The following is a 19,427-nucleotide window of genomic DNA, read 5'->3' as shown; positions in this document are numbered from 1 at the left end:
ATCTCAAGGCAGCTGGGACCATAGTCACCAAGAAAACAATTGGTAACACACTACGCCGTGAAGGACTGAAATCCTGCAGCGCGCGCAAGGCCCGCTGCTCAAGAAAGCACATATACATGCCCGTCTGAAGTTTGCCAATGAACATCTGAATGATTCAGAGGACAACTGGGTGAAAGTGTTGAGATCAGATGAGACCAAAATGGAGCTCTTTGGCATCAACTCAACTCGCCGTGTTTGGAGGAGGAGGAATGCTGCCTATGACCCCAAGAACACCATCCCCACTGTCAAACATGGAGGTGGAAACATTATGCTTTGGGGGGGGTTTTCTGCTAAGGGGACAGGACAACTTCACCGCATCAAAGGGACGATGGACGGGGCCATGTACCGTCAAATCTTGGGTGAGAACCTCCTTCCCTCAGACAGGGCATTGAAAATGGGTCATGGATGGGTATTCCAGCATGACAATGACCCAAAACACACGGCCAAGGCAACAAAGGAGTGGCTCAAGAAGAAGCACATTAAGGTCCTGGAGTGGCCTAGGCAGTCTCCAGACCTTAATCCCATAGAAAATCTGTGGAGGGAGCTGAAGGTTCGAGTTGCCAAACGTCAGCCTCGAAACCTTAATGACTTGGAGAAGATCTGCAAAGAGGAGTGGGACAAAATCCCTCCTGAGATGTGTGCAAACCTGGTGGCCAACTACAAGAAACGTCTGACCTCTGTGATTGCCAACAAGGGTTTTTAAACCAAGTACTAAGTCATGTTTTGCAGAGGGGTCAAATACTTATTTCCCTCATTAAAATGCAAATTAATTTATAAAATTTTTGACATGCGTTTTTCTGGATTTTCTTGTTGTTATTCTGTCTCTCGCTGTTCAAATAAATCTACCATTAAAATTATAGACTGATCATTTCTTTGTCAGTGGGCAAACGTACAAAATCAGCAGGGGATCAAATACTTTTTTCCCCCACTGTATATATATATATATATATATATATATATATATATATATATATATATATATATATATATGTATATATTATATTATGTAATATATTAGATTTTGGCATCACACTGGCATACAATGCGTGGTTTGTTACCTGCTCAGGTTGGTTGGCGTTGGCCAGCGGCGTCACCATCCAGATGATGTACAAATTGTTGAGGGCGGCGCTGGTGGTGAAAGTGCAGGGCAAGATGGCCGCTTGGCCTCTGGCCACCTGCACGCTGCTCTGGCTGACCGTCACCTCCAGCGAGCGCACACACACTGTAGGATACCACACACACACACACACACACACACACACACAGAATTAACCACATTAACAGAGCAATCTGGCTAGCATTACACACGGTCTGTCCTCGTCCAGCCATCCATCCATTTGCTCAATCTTTCATCCGTCACTTGGCTTTGCTTTAATTCCATCTGCAGATTTCACCGTCTCATCGCCCGGATCCTTTTCTAATCTCAGCGTCAAACCGCAAAAGATCATCACACACGCTTTTAAAGTGCCCTTAGAACCTTTAAGTGTTATTTGGTTGAACTCTTCTGTATTGAAACCTGCAACAGCGTGTTTACCGAGCAGAAAGGCGGTGGGTGGAGGTGTTTTTTTGGTGCAGGAGCTAAGAACGCTTCATTATCTGAAAAACCATAAAAAAAAAAACAACTTGTAAGCAGAACCCATATTTTTCCAATGAACCCTTAAAGACCCCATTTCTTCTTAGTACCTCGAACCAGTCAGGAGTATAACATTGAGCTATCTCGGTACTTAGTAAAGAACTAGGGTTCTTTAATAGTCATGTTCTTAGCTATATTCAATAAATCCTCATTGAAACATTAACGGTTCTCCAGTTGTCTTTCTGGGACTCTAAATAAAGTTCTAAGTTGTTGGAACCATACAACAGAAAGTTCTAAGTAGACAATGAGAATGCTCGAATTATCCAGTGAGCTCTTAAAGACAGTTTAAATTTTAAGACCCTTTTTTTTTCCTATAGAACCTTTTTTTTTGTTTTGGAACCCTTGCTAATTGTTTTCGTCTGAACATCTAGAACCTGTCAGGAGTTTAACGTTTAGCTTCTTGGGTTCTTTAAGTGTTCACTGGGCAATTCTTCTAAAACCAAGTTACACTTGGGATTCTTTCTGACAGGGAAACACTTTGGCATAGGGGTCTGCATAAAACGTTTAAGGGTTCCCCTAGAGGAACAAGCGAGGAACCTTTAAGGGTTGGGGTTCTTTCTTTCTTCTCCCTGCTAGAAGAAAACATGCATCCATATTGTATGTAGAATAAAACTACACCGTGTTAGAAGGATTTCTTTGGAGCTTTTTTTTTTTTTTTTTTTTGGGTGGGGGTGGAACCCATCATAGTCAATGTGTGGGGAAAGTAGGGGTGGTTGTGACGTTTGTTGGTGAGTTCAGGTCCATCTCACAGAGCAGAAGAGTCAGTAATCACCTGCATGACTAGCACATGGTAGTTATAATGGCGTGATCAGGGAAAACAAAACGTAAACACGGCCCGTTTCCGTACCAGATAAACGCATTAGCCTTTAAAATCAGGTTACAGCCAGGGGAAGTAATTCTATCTGGAGGTGTATTTTAAGTCGAACTCATCTCTCCGTTAACCATGCCATCGTCAGCCATTTAGCTCATTAGCAGTTAGCCGGATTGAATTAACGACAAACGCAATCACATGATAAGTATCCAGCCCAATCCCAGAGCAGGAAGTCTGAGCTCTGTAGGACCAGGCTGCTCGTGATTCAGTCCAGGTTCTGCTTTTGTCGATGCTTTCTTTCTCTTTTTCTCCTCTCAGTGGTTTGGAGACGTCGCTCGAGCCGTGCGTGCCAAATGAATTATTTGCACAAACTGGCAAAGCGTCCGTCCAAAAAAAAAAAAAAAAAAAAAAAAAGTGTCCTTGAGAAAGCCCTTAGTTGGGGATACGGGAGCGTCGCCACAACACTCGAGGGGCTCTTTTCTTTTTTTTTCTTTTTTTTAAACAATGGTGCGTAAGTGTAGATTGGACTCCGACCTGATTATTAACGAGGGGGAAATTTGCATTCTGAAACGAGCGTTCGTCGTCTTCGTCGAGTATAAAAACGTACCGATGGGATATGAAGTTTAGCCCTGACTTCATCCTTCATCCGTGCGTTTTATTGTTAGAGATCTAAACTAGCACTGGGACATGGGGAGGGGGTGATGGGGGAGGGCGGAACGGGAGGGGGTGACTGGGGGAGGTATACACGCTTAATTACACAGAGAGCTTGTTTTTTTTCTGCATTCAAAAGTGTGTGTGTTTCTTTGAAGTCTTTGTGCATATTGCATGGTGAAGGATGGAAGATAAAAAAAAAAAAGAAGCACATTTACAGACACCTGAATTTGGAACAGAGAGAGAGAGAGAGAGAGAGAGAGAGAGATCAAAAGGTCACTGTACCGCAGGCTGTGTCCCAAATCACAGCTCCGGTTTTGCTAGTGAGAGAACAACAGAGAGAGAAAGAGAGAGAGAGAGAGAGAGAGAGAGAGAGAGAGAGAGAGAGAGAGAGAGAGAGAGAGAGAGAGAGAGGGAGGGAGGGAGAGAGAGAGAATTTGGATCTGCCCCTTTGAGCTTTTCACTGAAACGTATGAGAAAAGACAGAAATAAAGCGAGACAGCGTGTGAGCTGTACACCGGGGTGCAAAAACTCGGAGCCAAATACCAACCACTATTTTTATTTTCTCACTTTTCAGGTCCTGGTGCACCATTTTCACTGAGGTGAGACCAGCTTTAATCAAACACACACACACACACACATTTGCACTGTCCATCCACGATATTACTATGTGTGTATATGGCTGGAGTGCGGAAGTTTGCATCCCCTACGTGTCCTCTAACTCCTCTGTCCTGAAGCCCAAGTCCGCTTTACCTCTGACACTGGAGACTCCTTCCTTGAACGTTGAATTCAATAAACGTCTCCTTACAGAAACCTTCAAGAGTAGCGGCTCATGAACGAAGCCTGCGATTCACTGTCGCGCACGCCGTGCTGAAGAGGGCGCTCTTCCGCCGTTTAGTTGTCATTCTGTTGTTTTCTCTGAGCTTGTTGCCCGTTTTGGAGATTTGTAGGCGTGGCTAAAAGTAACATACAGTATGCACATGAGGGTCGGGATGATCAGTGGCGCTTTGACTGTATAATATAAACCTAAAACTAATATAAACGTCGAGAGAACGAGACCCGGAAAATCGTCCCGCTTTTCCGTCGCTCTTTAAACGTTTCATTTTCGCTACGTCGCTGCTCTCGACTACAGAAAACACGAACCCTACACCCACTCCTTAACTGAATTCGCAAAGCGTTCAGTCACGTTACAGCTCTGTTACGTGAGATTCCCTCGGGCTGTGTACTTCTTCTGTATTCGCTAAAGACCTGCCATCCTTTTTTTTTTTTCATACTATTAAGATATTTATAGAAGATCTGCGGAAACGTGATGGTAGGTTTCTTTGATGCGATGCGCCTGAGCTTGTTCTCTCAAATCCTTGCCCTTGGCAGTCTCGCCTCGTTCTCCAGGTGGATTTGGCGTCTAACCGTGCCAGGCTTGGCTGAGGAGCCGGATTGTCAGGGTTCAAAAAAAAATAAACTATTGCCCAGGGCATCTCCGCTCACCCGTCGATTCGGAGCCTCCCTCACAGCTTGCTGGATTATTTTTAGCCAAGACATGGCGTGATACTGGACATTCTGGGTCTCCCTGTACAGGAAGTATCATCGTCATCATCAAAAAACACTTAGAAGCAGATCTGTGTTTACCTAATTCCACTTCCTTTGTTTTATTGCCAACGCTGGACCAGTAATCTTTTGCAACTCGTGCTCTAACACAACAGCCCGGTAATAAAACTCCCGACGTCCTAGTTCTGTTCTGTTTTCAGCATCTCCTCTGGACGCTCGTAAACAGGAAGTCGCTCTTTTAGAGTCTCAGTCCTTGGGACCAGTTCTACAGTGCCGTAAACATCGGAGTATTTCTTCTTTTATAATCCACACCGAGGATACCATGAAAAGCTGAGCTGGGATACCGCTAATCACCTCACGCAGAAGTTGTTCACGGCTAATTACGTCAAACCTGGCATGCTAGTCATGTATATGGATCTATATATCACCTATACATCAAGGCTGTCCATTCGGCGGCCATCTTGGCGACGTTCCTGGACGATTATTCCCGATGATACAAAGTGTGTAAAAGTGTGAAAGCAGCTTTACTACAAACTGCTCGTGTAGATGTGACACGTGCATGGGACACACTCGGAGGAAATGCCTCGGAAGATATCAGCGAAGCGTCCTGACACTTTCAGGGAGCAAATGTCAAAGGGTGACTTGAACGTGACTGACCGACGATCCTCCTCGGTCTCGCGGCTGTGTAAGTCTTTACCCAGCAGATGAAGGACATGAACAGTAACGTTACAGCATGAAGACTAAACCCAGCTGATGAACACTGTACTGAACGTGTGGCTCCTAACACCGGGTTCATTACTGCTCTCTCGAAATCACTGACGACTCTGTTCACTATCTGACTATGATTTGAGTTTACACATTCAGGGCCAAAAAACAATGTTTAAGATCCGGTGGATTACTGAATCTGAATCTTTAATACTTTTTATTTGTTCATTTTTAAAATATTTTTCAACTTTATAGTTGTTTTATAACTTTGTTTTAGATGAAGCTGCTCCTTCTATAATGACGACCAAAACAAATCTTTACACACGAGCGTCTAAAATATTTTATGCAACACTGTATTATATATGACGGTTAAATGATTATTATTTGTTGTTACCATTATTCAGCAGATTCACATACAGTCCCTTATCTCTATAGAGCTCATGATGATGATGATGATGATGCAGATGATGATGATACAGTCCGTTATCCCTATAGAGCTGATGAAGATGATGATGATGATGCAGTCTGTTATTTCTGTCTCGCTAATGAAGATGGTGATGATGATGATGATGATGACGAAGTCCGTTATCTCTACAGAGCTGATGAAGAAGAAGATGATGATGAAGTCCGTTATCACTATAGAGCTGATGATGATGATGATGATGATGATGATGATGATGATGAAGTCCATTATCACTATAGAGCTGATGATGATGATGATGATGATGATGATGAAGTCCGTTATCACTATAGAGCTGATGATGATGATGATGAAGATAATGATGATGATGAAGTCCGTTATCACTATAGAGCTGATGATGATGATGATGATGAAGTCCGTTATCACTATAGAGCTGATGATGAAGATGATGAAGATGATGATGAAGTCCGTTATCACTATAGAGCTGATGATGCTGATGATGAAGTCCATTATCACTATAGAGCTGATGATGATGATGATGAAGATGATGACGAAGTCCGTTATCACTATAGAGCTGATGATGAAGATGATGATAAAGTCCATTATCACTATAGAGCTGCTGCTGCTGATGATGATGATGATGATGATGATGATGAAGTCCGTTATCACTATAGAGCTGATAATGATGATGATGATGATGATGATGATGATGAAGTCCGTTATCACTATAGAGCTGATGATGATGATGATGATGATGATGATGATGATGAAGTCCGTTATCTCTCTGATGATGAGCATGAATCTGAGTCTCATTCTCTAGAACTGTACGCTGACACGTTCAGGTTCTAACAGTTTACAGAAGCGTCCTCTGTCCTCTCCTGAGTTCCACTGAGCTCAGCGCAGGAAACTTGATTTTTTTAAGCTCATGTGCATTTTATTAACACATTATCACAACATGAGCTACAGTAGTTATTTAATAAATGTTTATAGATGCGTCGTGGGATCAGGGGGGCGGCCAGAATGGCGTGGGGAGAACTTTCAGAATGAAGGCCAATTTATACTAGTACTAGCATTAGTAAGAAGACGAAGAAGAAACAACGACTTAAACAGATTTAATATGTTTTTAAAAAGTACAAGACAACTAAAGCCAGGGAGCAGTTCTGTAGAGACCTGATGCTCAGCCGACAGCAGAAGCAGTCCTGCACTTCTCCAGCGAGAAGATCGATGTCAGCTGATGAACGACGCACGGAGGATAAAACAGCGATTGATCGAGGAGTGAGAATCCCGGAGGAGGTGAAGAGGAGGACGAGTGAGACACGGATACTAAACAGCATTAACCGTGCACCTCGGATTCATTTCCATCACAACCGCAATCGTTTATCTCCACACACACACACACACACACACACACACACACACACACCAGAAAATACAGCCACATAGAAAGTGTTGATTCATTTAAACTAACCGTAGTGCAGCTGCACATCACAGGTTTATATTAATGCGCTTGTTCTAATACGTTATCGTTTCTATAGCAACAGCTCGTTCATGTTTTGCGGTTTACGTACAATTCTTTTTATTTCTGTAAGGAAACTGTATGTAAGGAGTCTCCACTGTCAACTTTTGTGACATCTTCAAAGGAGATGGAGTTTCTCAGTTTACACTTTTGTTTATTTATTTTTTTATTTTTTTGTCTTATTTTTTTCTAGAGAGAGATGAAAAAAAGACACGCTGGACAAGGAACGGCTGTTTATAGCTGCTATAGCGTACGGTGCCCTCCACTAATATTGGCACCCTTGGTGAGCAAAGAAGGTGGTGAAAAATTGTTTTCCTTCACCAAGATAACAGCTCTGAGTCTTCTCCTATAACGCCTGATGAGGTTGGAGAATACATGGCGAGGGATCTGAGAGCGTTCCTCCATACAGAATCTCTCCAGATCCTTCACATTTCGAGGTCCACGCTGGTGGACTCTCCTCTTCAGTTCACCCCACAGGTTTTCTATGGGGTTCAGGTCAGGGGACTGGGATGGTCATGGCAGGACCTTGATTTTGTGGTCAGTAAACCATTTCTGTGTTGATTTTGATGATGTTTTGGATCATTGTCCTGCTGGAAGATCCAAACACGGCCCATTTGAAGCTTTGTGGCAGAGGCAGTCAGGTTTTCATTTAATATCTGTTGATATTTGATAGAGTCCATGATGCCATGTATCCTAACAAAATGTCCAGGTCCTCTGGCAGAAAAACGGCCCAAAACATTAAAGAGCCACCTCCATATTTAACCGTGGGCATGAGGGACTTTTCCATATGGCTACCTCTCTGTGTGCTCCAAAACCACCTCTGTGTTTATTACCAAAAAGCTCTGTTCTGGTTTCATCTGACCATCGAACCCGATCCCATTTGAAGTTCCAGTAGTGTCTGCACACTGAAGACGCTCGAGTTTGTTTTTGGATGAGAGTAGAGGCTTTTTTCTGGAACTTCTTAATTATTGCCCTGATGGTGGAAATGGGCATTTTCAATACTTGTGCTATTTTCTTATAGCCACTTCCCATTGTGTGAAACTCAACAACCTTTTGCTGCACATCACAGCTATATTCCTCGCTCTTACCCATTGTTATGAATGACTAAGTGAATCTGTTTATGCGTTACCTCATATTTATACCCCTGTGAAACAGGAAGTCATGGTTGAACAATTTTCTGTTCCTAGTCACCCAGGTGTACTAACAAATTAAAAATATTTCTCATATGAATTCATAGCAGTGCCAAAAATTGTGGCACACCTACATTTAACAAAGATATATATTTTTGATAAGCCTGTGATATTTTTTAAACAAAAGATCAAAAGGTTCAGCAATAAAGACAATTTTTCACAGCCTTCTTTGCTCCTATTTACCAAGGGTGCCAATATTAACGGAGGGCGCTGTAAGTGAGAACTGGTTTCACGGATGTCCCCAAACATTAAAAGTACCTATAAATGGATAAAAAAAAAGTATGAGCTGTTATTCTTTGATAAAAAAAGCGATGATGAAACAGTTTGTACATGGCTAGAGAGCTCATTTGCATAATATTATGACATCACGTACCAGGTTCACGTATCAGCTTGTGATGTTCTTTCAAGATCCTGATTCATGTCCTTAATATAGAGATTAATCTCTGTGTATAAAATAAAGAAGTACACCTTCCTCGGTGAAAATTCATTTTTGCTCCTCGCCTTGTCCTTTGGCGTAATCGCGACCTTCGTAATAAAGCGTAATTGTGATCGATTCAGCACTTTTCCCCTCCTCCTGAGAGGTTCCTCGCCACTGAGCTGACTTTAATATCCGACCGATACGCCTCATACATATTTATGATCTCGACTTGGATATGAAGTGTGTTTTTTGGACATTCTGAATGGAATATGCTAATTTTCAGTATTCGGTATTGCTTTCTTTGATGTATTCCGTCAGAAGGCTGAGAGAGGGTTATTGTGACATGTTTTTCAGCCAGGGACAGATAAGGGGTGGGGGGGGCAGAATATGATTTCATTGCCACGTTCACTGTTGACACTGTATCTGAGACATTCAAAATAATACATTGTATCAATTTATGCTTTTATCTACCTTCCAGGTGCAAAAAAAAAAAAGAAACAAAAATGAAGAATGACTGTAAATGTACAGCAAATTACCAAATTATTATTTACAGCATTATTACTGTAATGTTTATTTACAATAATGACACATTATACTGTGTGTGTGTGTGTGTGTGTGTGGGTATATATATATATATATATATATATATATATATATATATATATATATATATATATATATAACCCTAGGCGAGCATACTAACCACTAAGCCACCTTACACTTCATTATTTTCCTATCAAAGCACACCCTGAAGTGTTTTATTGCTCTCATACCACAGCAATGTGCCACTGCATTTATTTATTTATTTATTAAAGAATGACACGTCATACTTATTATCCGTTTCTAGTTACGTTTAATGTTGTGGAACGTCCACGAAACAACTATTCACATACCTAAAGATGTCGGAGAACTTCAAGTGACAGCTTTACCTCTGACACTGGAGACTCCTTACATTCTGTAAATGTTACCCTGAAGAAAACGTCACCAGATCAAGGACCAATCAGAATCCGGGGTTGTATTATAATAACAGTATATGTACAGGTGCATCTGAGAAAATGGGAATATTGTGGAAAAGTTATTTTTTTCCAGTAATTTAATTCGAAAAGTGGAACTTTGATATATTCCAGATTCATTACGTATAACGTGAAATATTTCAAGCCTTTTTTTTTTGTTGGTTTTAATCTCGATGATTACAGCGTACAGCTCATGGAGATCAAAAATCCGGTATCTCAAAATATTAGAATAAAGAATTTATAATACAGAAATGTCGACCCGATGAAAAGTATGTTCATTTATGCGCCGATACTCGGTCGGGGATTTAATCCTTTTCTATGAATTACTGTGTCGATGTGGCGTGGCGTGGAGGCGATCAGCCTGGGGAACTGCTGAGGTGTTCTGGAAGTCCAGGTTGCTTTGATAGCGGACTTCAGCTCGTCTGTATTGTTGGGTCTGGTGTCTCTTGTAGATTCTCTATGGGGTTCGGGTCAGGCGAGTCGGCTGGACAATCAAGCACAGTAACACCACGGTCAGTAAACCAGTTACTAGAAGTTTTGGCACTGTGGGTAGGTGCCGAGTCCTGCTGGAAAAGGAAATCAGTATCTCCATAAAGCTCGTCAGCAGATAGAAGCATGAAGTTCTCAAAATCTCCTGGTAGACGCTGCATCGACTCTCGACTTGAGAAAACACAGGGGACCGACACCAGCAGATGACATGGCAACCCAAATCATCACTGACTGTGGAAACTTCACACTGGACTTCAAGCAGCTTGGATTCTGTTCCTCTCCTCTCTTCCCCCAGACTCTGGAACCTTGATTTCCAAATGAAATGCAACATATACTTCCATCTGAAAAGAGGACTTTGGAACACTGAGCAAACGTCCGGTTCTTTTCCTTCGTAGCCCAGGTAAGATGCTTCTGAAGTTGCCTTTGGCTCAGGAGTGGCTTGACACTAGGAATGCGCCACTGCAACATTTCCGTATTATAAATTCTTTATTATGATATTTTGAGATACTGGATTTGTGATTTCCGTGAGCTGTAAGCCGTAATCATCGAGATTAAAACAAGAAAAAGGGCTTGAAATATTTCACTTCATGTGTAATGAATCTAGAATATATGAAAGTTCCTCTTTTTGAAATAAATTACGGGGAGGGGAAAAAAAACAAACTTTTCCACAATATTCAACTTTTTTGACGTGCATCAGACTCAGTAACAGACTCATGAAAAACCAGAACTGGATAGGAACTCGTGTGAACATTTCTGCTTTCCATCCTGTTCCGGACCGTGACTGACTGAACACTCGACAAATTTGACGTTTTCTACACGTGTCAAAAACAACGAAGCCGCGTCACGCCGTCGCTTTTCTTTTTAGAACCGTTGCTTATGACTCTGAATCACACACACACATACACACAAAATAAAGAAATAAAGAAATACATTTTAAAGACGGCCTTTAAATCCGAACTCGTAGCCAAGGAGAAACGTTGAGCGATCCTTTGAGCTTCGGGGATGGAAATAGAATAGCGCGTGGAGAACACGAGTCGGGTAATTACGGCAAGAATATAGCCATTCTGTGAGAGTCGTGGCTTGGGGCGAGAGATCAGGATGAAAAGCTGAAAGAGAGAGAGAGAGAGAGAGAGAGAGAGAGATGGGGCTGGGGGGATGAATAGCTTGTCTGGTTAGGGAGGGCAGGATTGAAGGGTCTGGGAGCTGGATAAAAGACAAGAAGAGCTCCCATGTGTAGCGTGGAGGGGGATTTACGAGATGTAAATGATGTAAAACATACAAAAGTGTCAAACGTGAAGTTAAAGACATAAGCGTCAACGTGGACATCACCCACTGTCACTGTTTGACAATCTTTGTGTGTGTTTTTAAAAAAAAACCAAGGACTATGGATGTGATTGGATTTGATATGTTAATGCACTCCTTCCAATACGTTAGCGTTTCCATAGTGTCAGAGGTCCAGCTGTAACTTGTACATTTGCATATCGATATTGCCGAAAGATTTATCGGCGTATACCGAGTACTGGATTATTAACTACACTGATCGATCAACTAATAAACCAGCGTACTAAACAATAAACAGGGCAGAAATAAGGATTAAGGAGTAAATCCAATCCAACATGTGTATTAGTTTTAAGCCGGATCATTCCACCTGATCCGCGACGTTGTTTAGACGTGAACAGATTGAGTCTGAATCTCTTCTAATGGAAATCCGGCTGTGAGTCCAACATCGATTAGCATATCTGAGCTGAGCTACCAAAACAAGAACGCGACAATGAACTAAAATGTAAATGTCGTTGAGATGAGATGGTGGTTCACTATAGCTCAGCTCCTGTGTGAAAAAAAATTCACCTGTCCTGTTCCCAGATTCCCCGATATTTCAGGAACCATTTCAGGAACCTTTCGACTATGGCCTTGAAGACTCACAGCTCTTAAAACTCAGAACCTGCATGATTCAGAACCTCAGGAAGTTCCAAGAACTAGGAACACTTGGCCAGAACCTAGAAGGCATCTAAAAGAGAACTGCAGGATTCAGAGATTCTGAGATTCAGAAATTCTAAAGCTCAGAACATCTGAGATTCACAGCCGGAAAGACTCAGAACTTCTAAAAGTCAGAACCTCTGAGATTCAGAACTTTAACAATTCAGAAATTCCAAGATTCAGAACCTCAGAGACTTAGAACATCTGAAATTCAGTACGTAAGAGATACGGAGCACCTGAGATTCAGAACCTCAGAGACTTAGAACAGTCGATATTCAGAACCTCCAAGACACAGGACATCAGAGACTCAGAACCTGTTCCAAGATTACCCGCTGACATTTCAGGAACCATTTCAGGAACCGTGCGACTATGCTTTTTTGCTTTAAACTTCGTGATTATCTTCTGGCTGGCGTGATGCTCCCTGTGGTATTGCGTCTCGGCCATGAGCAGATATGGGTGTGTGTGTGTGTGTGTGAGGGAGGAAGTGGACTCGTTAGCATGACGCTCCTCAACATAGCTGCATGATTAATGTGATTCTAAGCTGCTTAGATTTCTTCCATCTGGCTTTAGTGTTTATGGAATCATGCACAGAGGTCTGTTGATCACTCATACACACACACACACACACACACACACACACACACACAAAAGCAGGGGGAGGAGCATGATTGAGAGAGGGGCAGGGCCACCAACAACGATAATCCTCTGTAATCTGGTTTTATGGACTATTAAGGCTCCATTATGTAATCTCAGCAGCTTTATGGTTGTGAGACACCTTGAATGAGAGAGAGAGTGAGAGAGAGAGAGAGAGAGAGAGAGAGAGAGAGAGAGAGAGAGAGAGATGCAGGCAGCAGGTTATTAGACATAAAAAAAATGTAAAAAAAAAAAAACATAGGAGAACTGAATGAGAGCATCTGATATCTAGAACATGGGACATTTAGAACATCTAATATTCAAAACCTCAGAGAATAAGGGATTGCTAGACTCCAGAACCGAAAAAAAAAATAAAAAATCTAAAACAGAACTTTACAGCTGAGCCCTGTGAAAATCACAGCCTTCAAAATTCAGAACCTGCACCAGTCAGAACCTCAGCAAGTTCTGAGGACCATCAAGACTTGGTCAGAACCTAGAAGGCATTTAAAATAGAACAGAAATTCTAAAGTTCAGAACATCTGGAGATTCACAACCTGCATGACTCAGAACTTCCAAAATTCAGAACCTCAGAGAACATCAGAAATCATAACCTTCAAATCTCAGAACATCTGAAACTCAGAATATGTGAGATTCATAAACTCAGAGATTCAGAACTTCGGAGCCTGTACGAACTTTAGAGCCTGTACGACTCAGAACATCTGAGGTTCAGAACCTTAGAGACTAAGAAGACCAGAAAGCTCAGCGATTCAGAACATATGAGATTTAGAAACTCAGAGCGTCAGAGCTTGCAAAACCCAAAACATCTGAGATTCAAAAACTCAAAGATTCAGAATATCTGAGATTCAGAAATTCTGAGATTCAAAACTTCCCAGGTTCAAGAGACTCAGAACATCTGGAATTCAGAACTTCCCAGGTTCAAGAGACTCAGAACATCTGGAATTCAGAACCTGAAAGACTTGGGCAGAACCTAGATGACATGTAAAAAAAGACCTTCTACAGTAAAGGCAGCTCAATACGCAGCTCACAATCTTATTCTTCCGTCGTCTGATGTAACAGTTTACGACACTGTTGCCACCTACTGGGCTGGAGTCATCAAACGATGGTTCTCAGGGTTCTCAAATCAGGTCGAGAGATAGAGTAAAGACACCCATCATCCATCTGTCTGTCCTCTAAAGATCATTGATTTCCCCATGGTCACCTGACCAACGACACAGCTCCCGCTTTGGAAGGAAAAGAACGTTTGTTCCGGCCCACTATTCCCAAGCAGTGATCATTTATTTATTTTTTTTTGCGTATGAATTTACTCAAGTGTTCCTGGAAGCCAGCAGTAAAAAAAAAAAGAAACCTTTTAAATGAGCTGTAGCATTTCAGTGCAGATACTTTCCGAGGCGAGTGGGGGCTTTTTGAGATGAACGCTGCGATGAGGGCCAGATGACGGAATACGAAGCGTACAATTATCTCCCATTCACTTCTCCTGCTATTACACGGAGTCAAAGGGCCTGCACTTGAACTGAATATAACTTCTTACTAATGCGTTCCATCAAGGGGGGAGGGTTATTCATGGAAGCCACCGAGCCCATCTGTGCGAGCGTCATCCTTTCATACTGTAGCTGTCAGATTTGTATGGTCACGTCACAGTTTCTAACACTAGTCTAGCATTCCAGAGATGATTTTTACTGAAAAACAACCTGACGAAGGGGCACGGTGTCTTAGTGGTTAGCACATTTGCCTCGTACCTTCCAGGTTGGGGGTTCGAGTCTCGACTCTGCCCTGTGTGCAGAGTTTGCATGTCCTCCTCGTTTTTCGGGGTTTCCTCCGGGTACTCCGGTTTCTTCCAGTAGTCCAAAGACATGCATTGTAGGCTGATTAGCATTTCCAAATTCTCCGTAGTGTGTGAATGCGCCCTGCGATGGGTTGGAACCCTGTCCAGGGTGTCCAACCGACTTGTGGCCAGAGTTCCCTGGGATAGACTCCGGGCACCCCTGCGAGAGTTGGATGGATGGAAGTCCCAAAGTACAGCTTTACCTCTGAGTGTTACAAAGCGCTGACACTGGAGACTCCTTCCATAAACGCTGAAACAAATAACTAAATAAACATCTCCTTCCAGAAAACTTCAATCGATCCATCTTCTATACCACTTATCCTTCCTTCAGGGTCACAGGGAAACCTGGCGCCTATCCGAGGGAGCATGGGGCACAACGCGGGGTACACCCTGGACAGGGCGCCAATCCCTTCCAGAAAACTTTCTATCCGGAATTCAACTGAAGATCCTGCCGTACATCTTCAAGAGGAATCAAAATTGCTGTGAAGGTGGAACTATTCTCGTGTATCGAAACCAGAATTAGATCACAGGTTCGCATACTATATTTATATCTTCCAAAAGTTTTTGCCCCGCTGTATTCTGTTTCCCGAGCCCAAGGTCGGTCCGCTGGGAGAACAGACCCAGCATTTTTCCGTCCTTTGAGGACAGAGTAAAAATGCTTCTGGTCTAAAAACGGGATTGCTCCTGCAGTTTCCATGCAAGGACATATGGGAAGGAAAAGCAAGGTGTGTGTGTGTGTGTTAGTTAAATCCATGCACCACTGCAGCATCAGCCGAATTCACTATTTATATCCAGAACCTAAAATTATTGAGATGTCAAGATTGCAGTTTCACACGTTCGAATAAGCGGGAAATGATTCTCTCCTCGTTTGGGGGCGGGGCTTATAGTCACAGGTTAGTTTTCACATAGAACCACGTATCGTGTACGGTTCTGTGAAAGAAAATGTTCTTTCCTCTTATACGGTAGGTTAATGCGTTCATTGTTTATTGCTAGTACCAACACTCGAGCGGTTAAGAGTACCAACTGCAAACAACGATCTGTTCTTGTGGAAGATTTTTAGCTGTGCGGTGCGTTTTGTTTCGCAATGTAGCAGCGCTAGACTAACTACAATTTGTTTTCCATTGTTGAATTACCAGCTAGAGAAGAGAAGCTCAAAGACGGCAGACGAGGCCGTCAAAAACAAACAAACAACACATATGTAAACAAGAAAGTTGTGATTGAGTTGTGAGCGAAGACTTACTTACTCATTGGACTAACTCGCTAATAATAACAACCCTTTCCCCGACTTGAAACAGGAAGTCAGGCAGGAACGCAAATGTGAAAACGACCTAAGCGAGCACCGTGCTCATTCGTGCTGGCGGTTATTGTCCAGGGTCTCAGTGGACGAGTATAACAGACTGATTGTTCAGTGAGCCGGATGAAAGAAAAGAGGAATAAATGGATGTTGGACACCGAGGTCACTAATACACTGTGCTTGTCACAAAGAATATAAAGTCTTAACAATGAACACTGGAGACTGTGAATGCAAGAAAAACCAAAAACACTCTTTTTTTTTTTTTTCCAGAATCTTCCCTACTGCGTTCAGCTTCACTTCACCTCTCTAAAGCATTTCAGGGTTTTTTTTTTTTTTCCCATTAAAAATGTGAGAAAAAAAAAAAATCATGAATATACTGTAAACTGCATACATATTATTTCACATTTTACTCTTTTCAACAATTATCAGTCAAACGTTTATTTTATTACACAATTAGTAATTAAAACGATTCATTAAGAGTTCATATGTCTGAAATTTGGCGAGTAAATTAAGTAAGGGACGAAACACTTAAACACCGTTAACCCGAGTGTTTTATTCCTCTTCTACCACGGCAATTCACCAACGATTACAATTATTACTCGTTAAAGAACGCTTTTTTTTATCTGTCTAGAGGTACACGTGTGTAATATGCCAAAACAAGTTAGCTCCTGTACTCAATTACGTTATAGCATTTTATCCTTTCGAAAAGCGCCGACACTGGAGACTCCTTCCATAAATGTTAAATAAGCGTCTCCTGTTGCTATAGAAATGATGATCTGTGGTAGAATTACAAATAGTTAGATCAATTCCCTCCATTTTTCATGCCGCTTATCGTATACAGGGACACGGACAAACCCGGAGCATATCTTAGGGAACTCGGGGCACAAGGTGGGGGACGGGGTGCAAACTCACTGTACACACATTCACATACTATGGACAATTTGGAAATGCCAATCCATCTACAGTGCATGTCTTTTGGAATGGGGAAGGAAACTGGAGTACACGGAGGAAACCCCCGAAGCCCAGGGAGAAAATGCGAGCTCCACGGACACAGGGCGGAGTTGGGACTCGAACCCCCAAACATGGAGGCGCGATGCAAATAATAAAATGTTGTGTAATTTAATATTTTGGTTTATCAGTGGTATCTCTTTGCTAGTTCACAGAGCTTTTGACCAATCAGAGTCCAGAATTCAACATGTATTATTATATAATATACGGTTACAATTTTTTACGGCAAAAACGCTGTGCTCAAAACGTGCTATAGATGTGAACATACAATGTTTAAACAATTTACTAAACAAGCAAAATTACAGTGAGAGATGATACGATACTGTAGTCTAAAAACGAGGCGTGGTGTAACTTATCCGCATCACATTCATAATATAAATCTGAATGAGGAAAAAAATAATAAAAAGTTATGTAAAGAGGCGCATTACAGTCTTTGTTCCGTCCCTGAAAATTGTGCTTAGCTCGACAAGAATGAAAGTTCTGTCTGGGATTTAATAAAACTAGGCTCGCCCGTGGCATGATGGAGGAACTTTCGAATATCCATGGCCATAATCTGATTCTCCTACAGTCTCATTTTCAACTAGGAACTTTTGTGCATATATAGATGAAACTACTCTGAAAGGGGGTAAAAAACAAACAAACAAACGAATCAGCAATAATTTACAGATCAGATTGATAATGTTCCTCCAACAGATACAAATGATGTTGCCTACGTTAACGTACTGTATAGTGATGTTTTGAATTATGGCGTGGTGTGAAATATCAATCAGCCTGTTGGAATAAATTTTCTGTTACGCCAAGATCCAAGAGGCTCATTTAACAACCTCGATGAAATTAGACTCCTTAAAATGAGGAATGAGCTCAAAATAAACTTCATCAACCGATGGGACTGATGATCCTGCTGAGGAGAAACTGTGAATCGTTTTCACATGAATCGCCTGTGTGTGTGTGTGTGTGTGTGTGTGTGTGTGTGTGTGTGTGAGAAACAGATTCAAAGTTAATGTGTTTTGTCCTGCCTTTTTTGTACAAACAATTATGATTCATGATTCTAATAACAATATGTTGTTCACAAACGAGTCGACTCTTTTATTCGACTCTAGCAGGTGGATATTGATTCATTTAAGAGCCTTTTGTTCCCCATTTTTTGTAGAAATTGTTACTACCCTTGAAATGAAATGAAATCGAAAATGATTCCCTGGAAACCTCTTTTCATGAATCACGAGTCATGTATTCGACTCTTAGCTGCGTGTATGAGGAAAGTGTATTATAGATGGCCACCAGTTCTAAAATATATAATAATGATATATTTATGTAAATAATACAATGAAAATTAATATTTCAGCTTTAGTTAGACCAAGAAGAAGACCCATGGGTCAAAGTATCTCAAACTTATACAATTTTAGTGAAAAAATAAATGGCAATGAATCATTTAGGAGTGGAAAGAGTCGACTCATATTGTTCAGTGAGTCAAATGAGCTGACTCTGTTTAGAATGAGTTCAGAATTCCTATCACTAGAGTGTAGTATCAGCGCATTGTGTATGTGTGTGTGTGTGTGTGCGGGGTCCATGCTAACAAATGGACAAAAGCTAAGAAACAGCCGGGGGATACATAAATCACTGCATGTAGGTCATAACCTTCAACAAACGCAGCAACAGAATATTAATGAAATCAGAATGAAGACATCCCGCACACACACACACACACACACACACACACACACAGCTATCTTGCTCAGTCCACACAATTCTTTTACTGTCATTAAAAACCAAACAAAACGTAACAACTTTTCAAACTAAATTTATAACATAAAGCTAGCCTTGACTAAACAAATTTAGCAGTGCAACGCTACCTTGCTGACTCATCAAACCACATGGAAAGCTAGCAGGCTAATCTATCAAAAGTCATTATACATGCAAATTTAACTTGCTCACTCACCAAACTATTACTTTTTATCCAATTCAATTATCTTCAGTACCACTCCAGTAACAATGACATCCTGCTAACCCAAACCATGTTGTCACGTTAGCAAAGAAACCTCACATGAGCAACGAAAAGTTAGCTTGATAATCCATCGAAACTCTTTAGTAACGCAAAATGATTGGATAATTCAAAGGTATCCTTTTAACTTATTAAACCGTATTATTTATACAAAGATACTTCACTAAACACGTAAAGTTAGCAAGTTTCCATTAGCTCGCTAACACTTAAAAACCCTTCCATAACATAAACATTAGCTTGTA

General features: G+C 41.5%; 1 protein-coding gene across 1 annotated transcript in view; it reads right to left on the bottom strand.

The window, feature by feature from the left end:
* Positions 1 to 19,427, bottom strand: part of igsf11 (immunoglobulin superfamily member 11) — an 88,292-nt gene that overhangs the window by 22,749 nt on the left and 46,116 nt on the right. The window contains exon 2 of the mRNA XM_017490161.3: positions 1,098 to 1,261. Within this exon, the coding sequence (XP_017345650.2) occupies positions 1,098 to 1,261 (164 nt within the window). The remainder of the gene's footprint in view (positions 1 to 1,097; positions 1,262 to 19,427) is intronic.

The sequence above is a fragment of the Ictalurus punctatus genome, chromosome 17 (assembly GCF_001660625.3).
Source record: "Ictalurus punctatus breed USDA103 chromosome 17, Coco_2.0, whole genome shotgun sequence".
Taxonomy (NCBI): Eukaryota; Metazoa; Chordata; class Actinopteri; order Siluriformes; family Ictaluridae; genus Ictalurus; species Ictalurus punctatus.
Note: the sequence above shows the minus strand (reverse complement) of the source record. Positions and strands in the feature narration are given on the sequence as shown.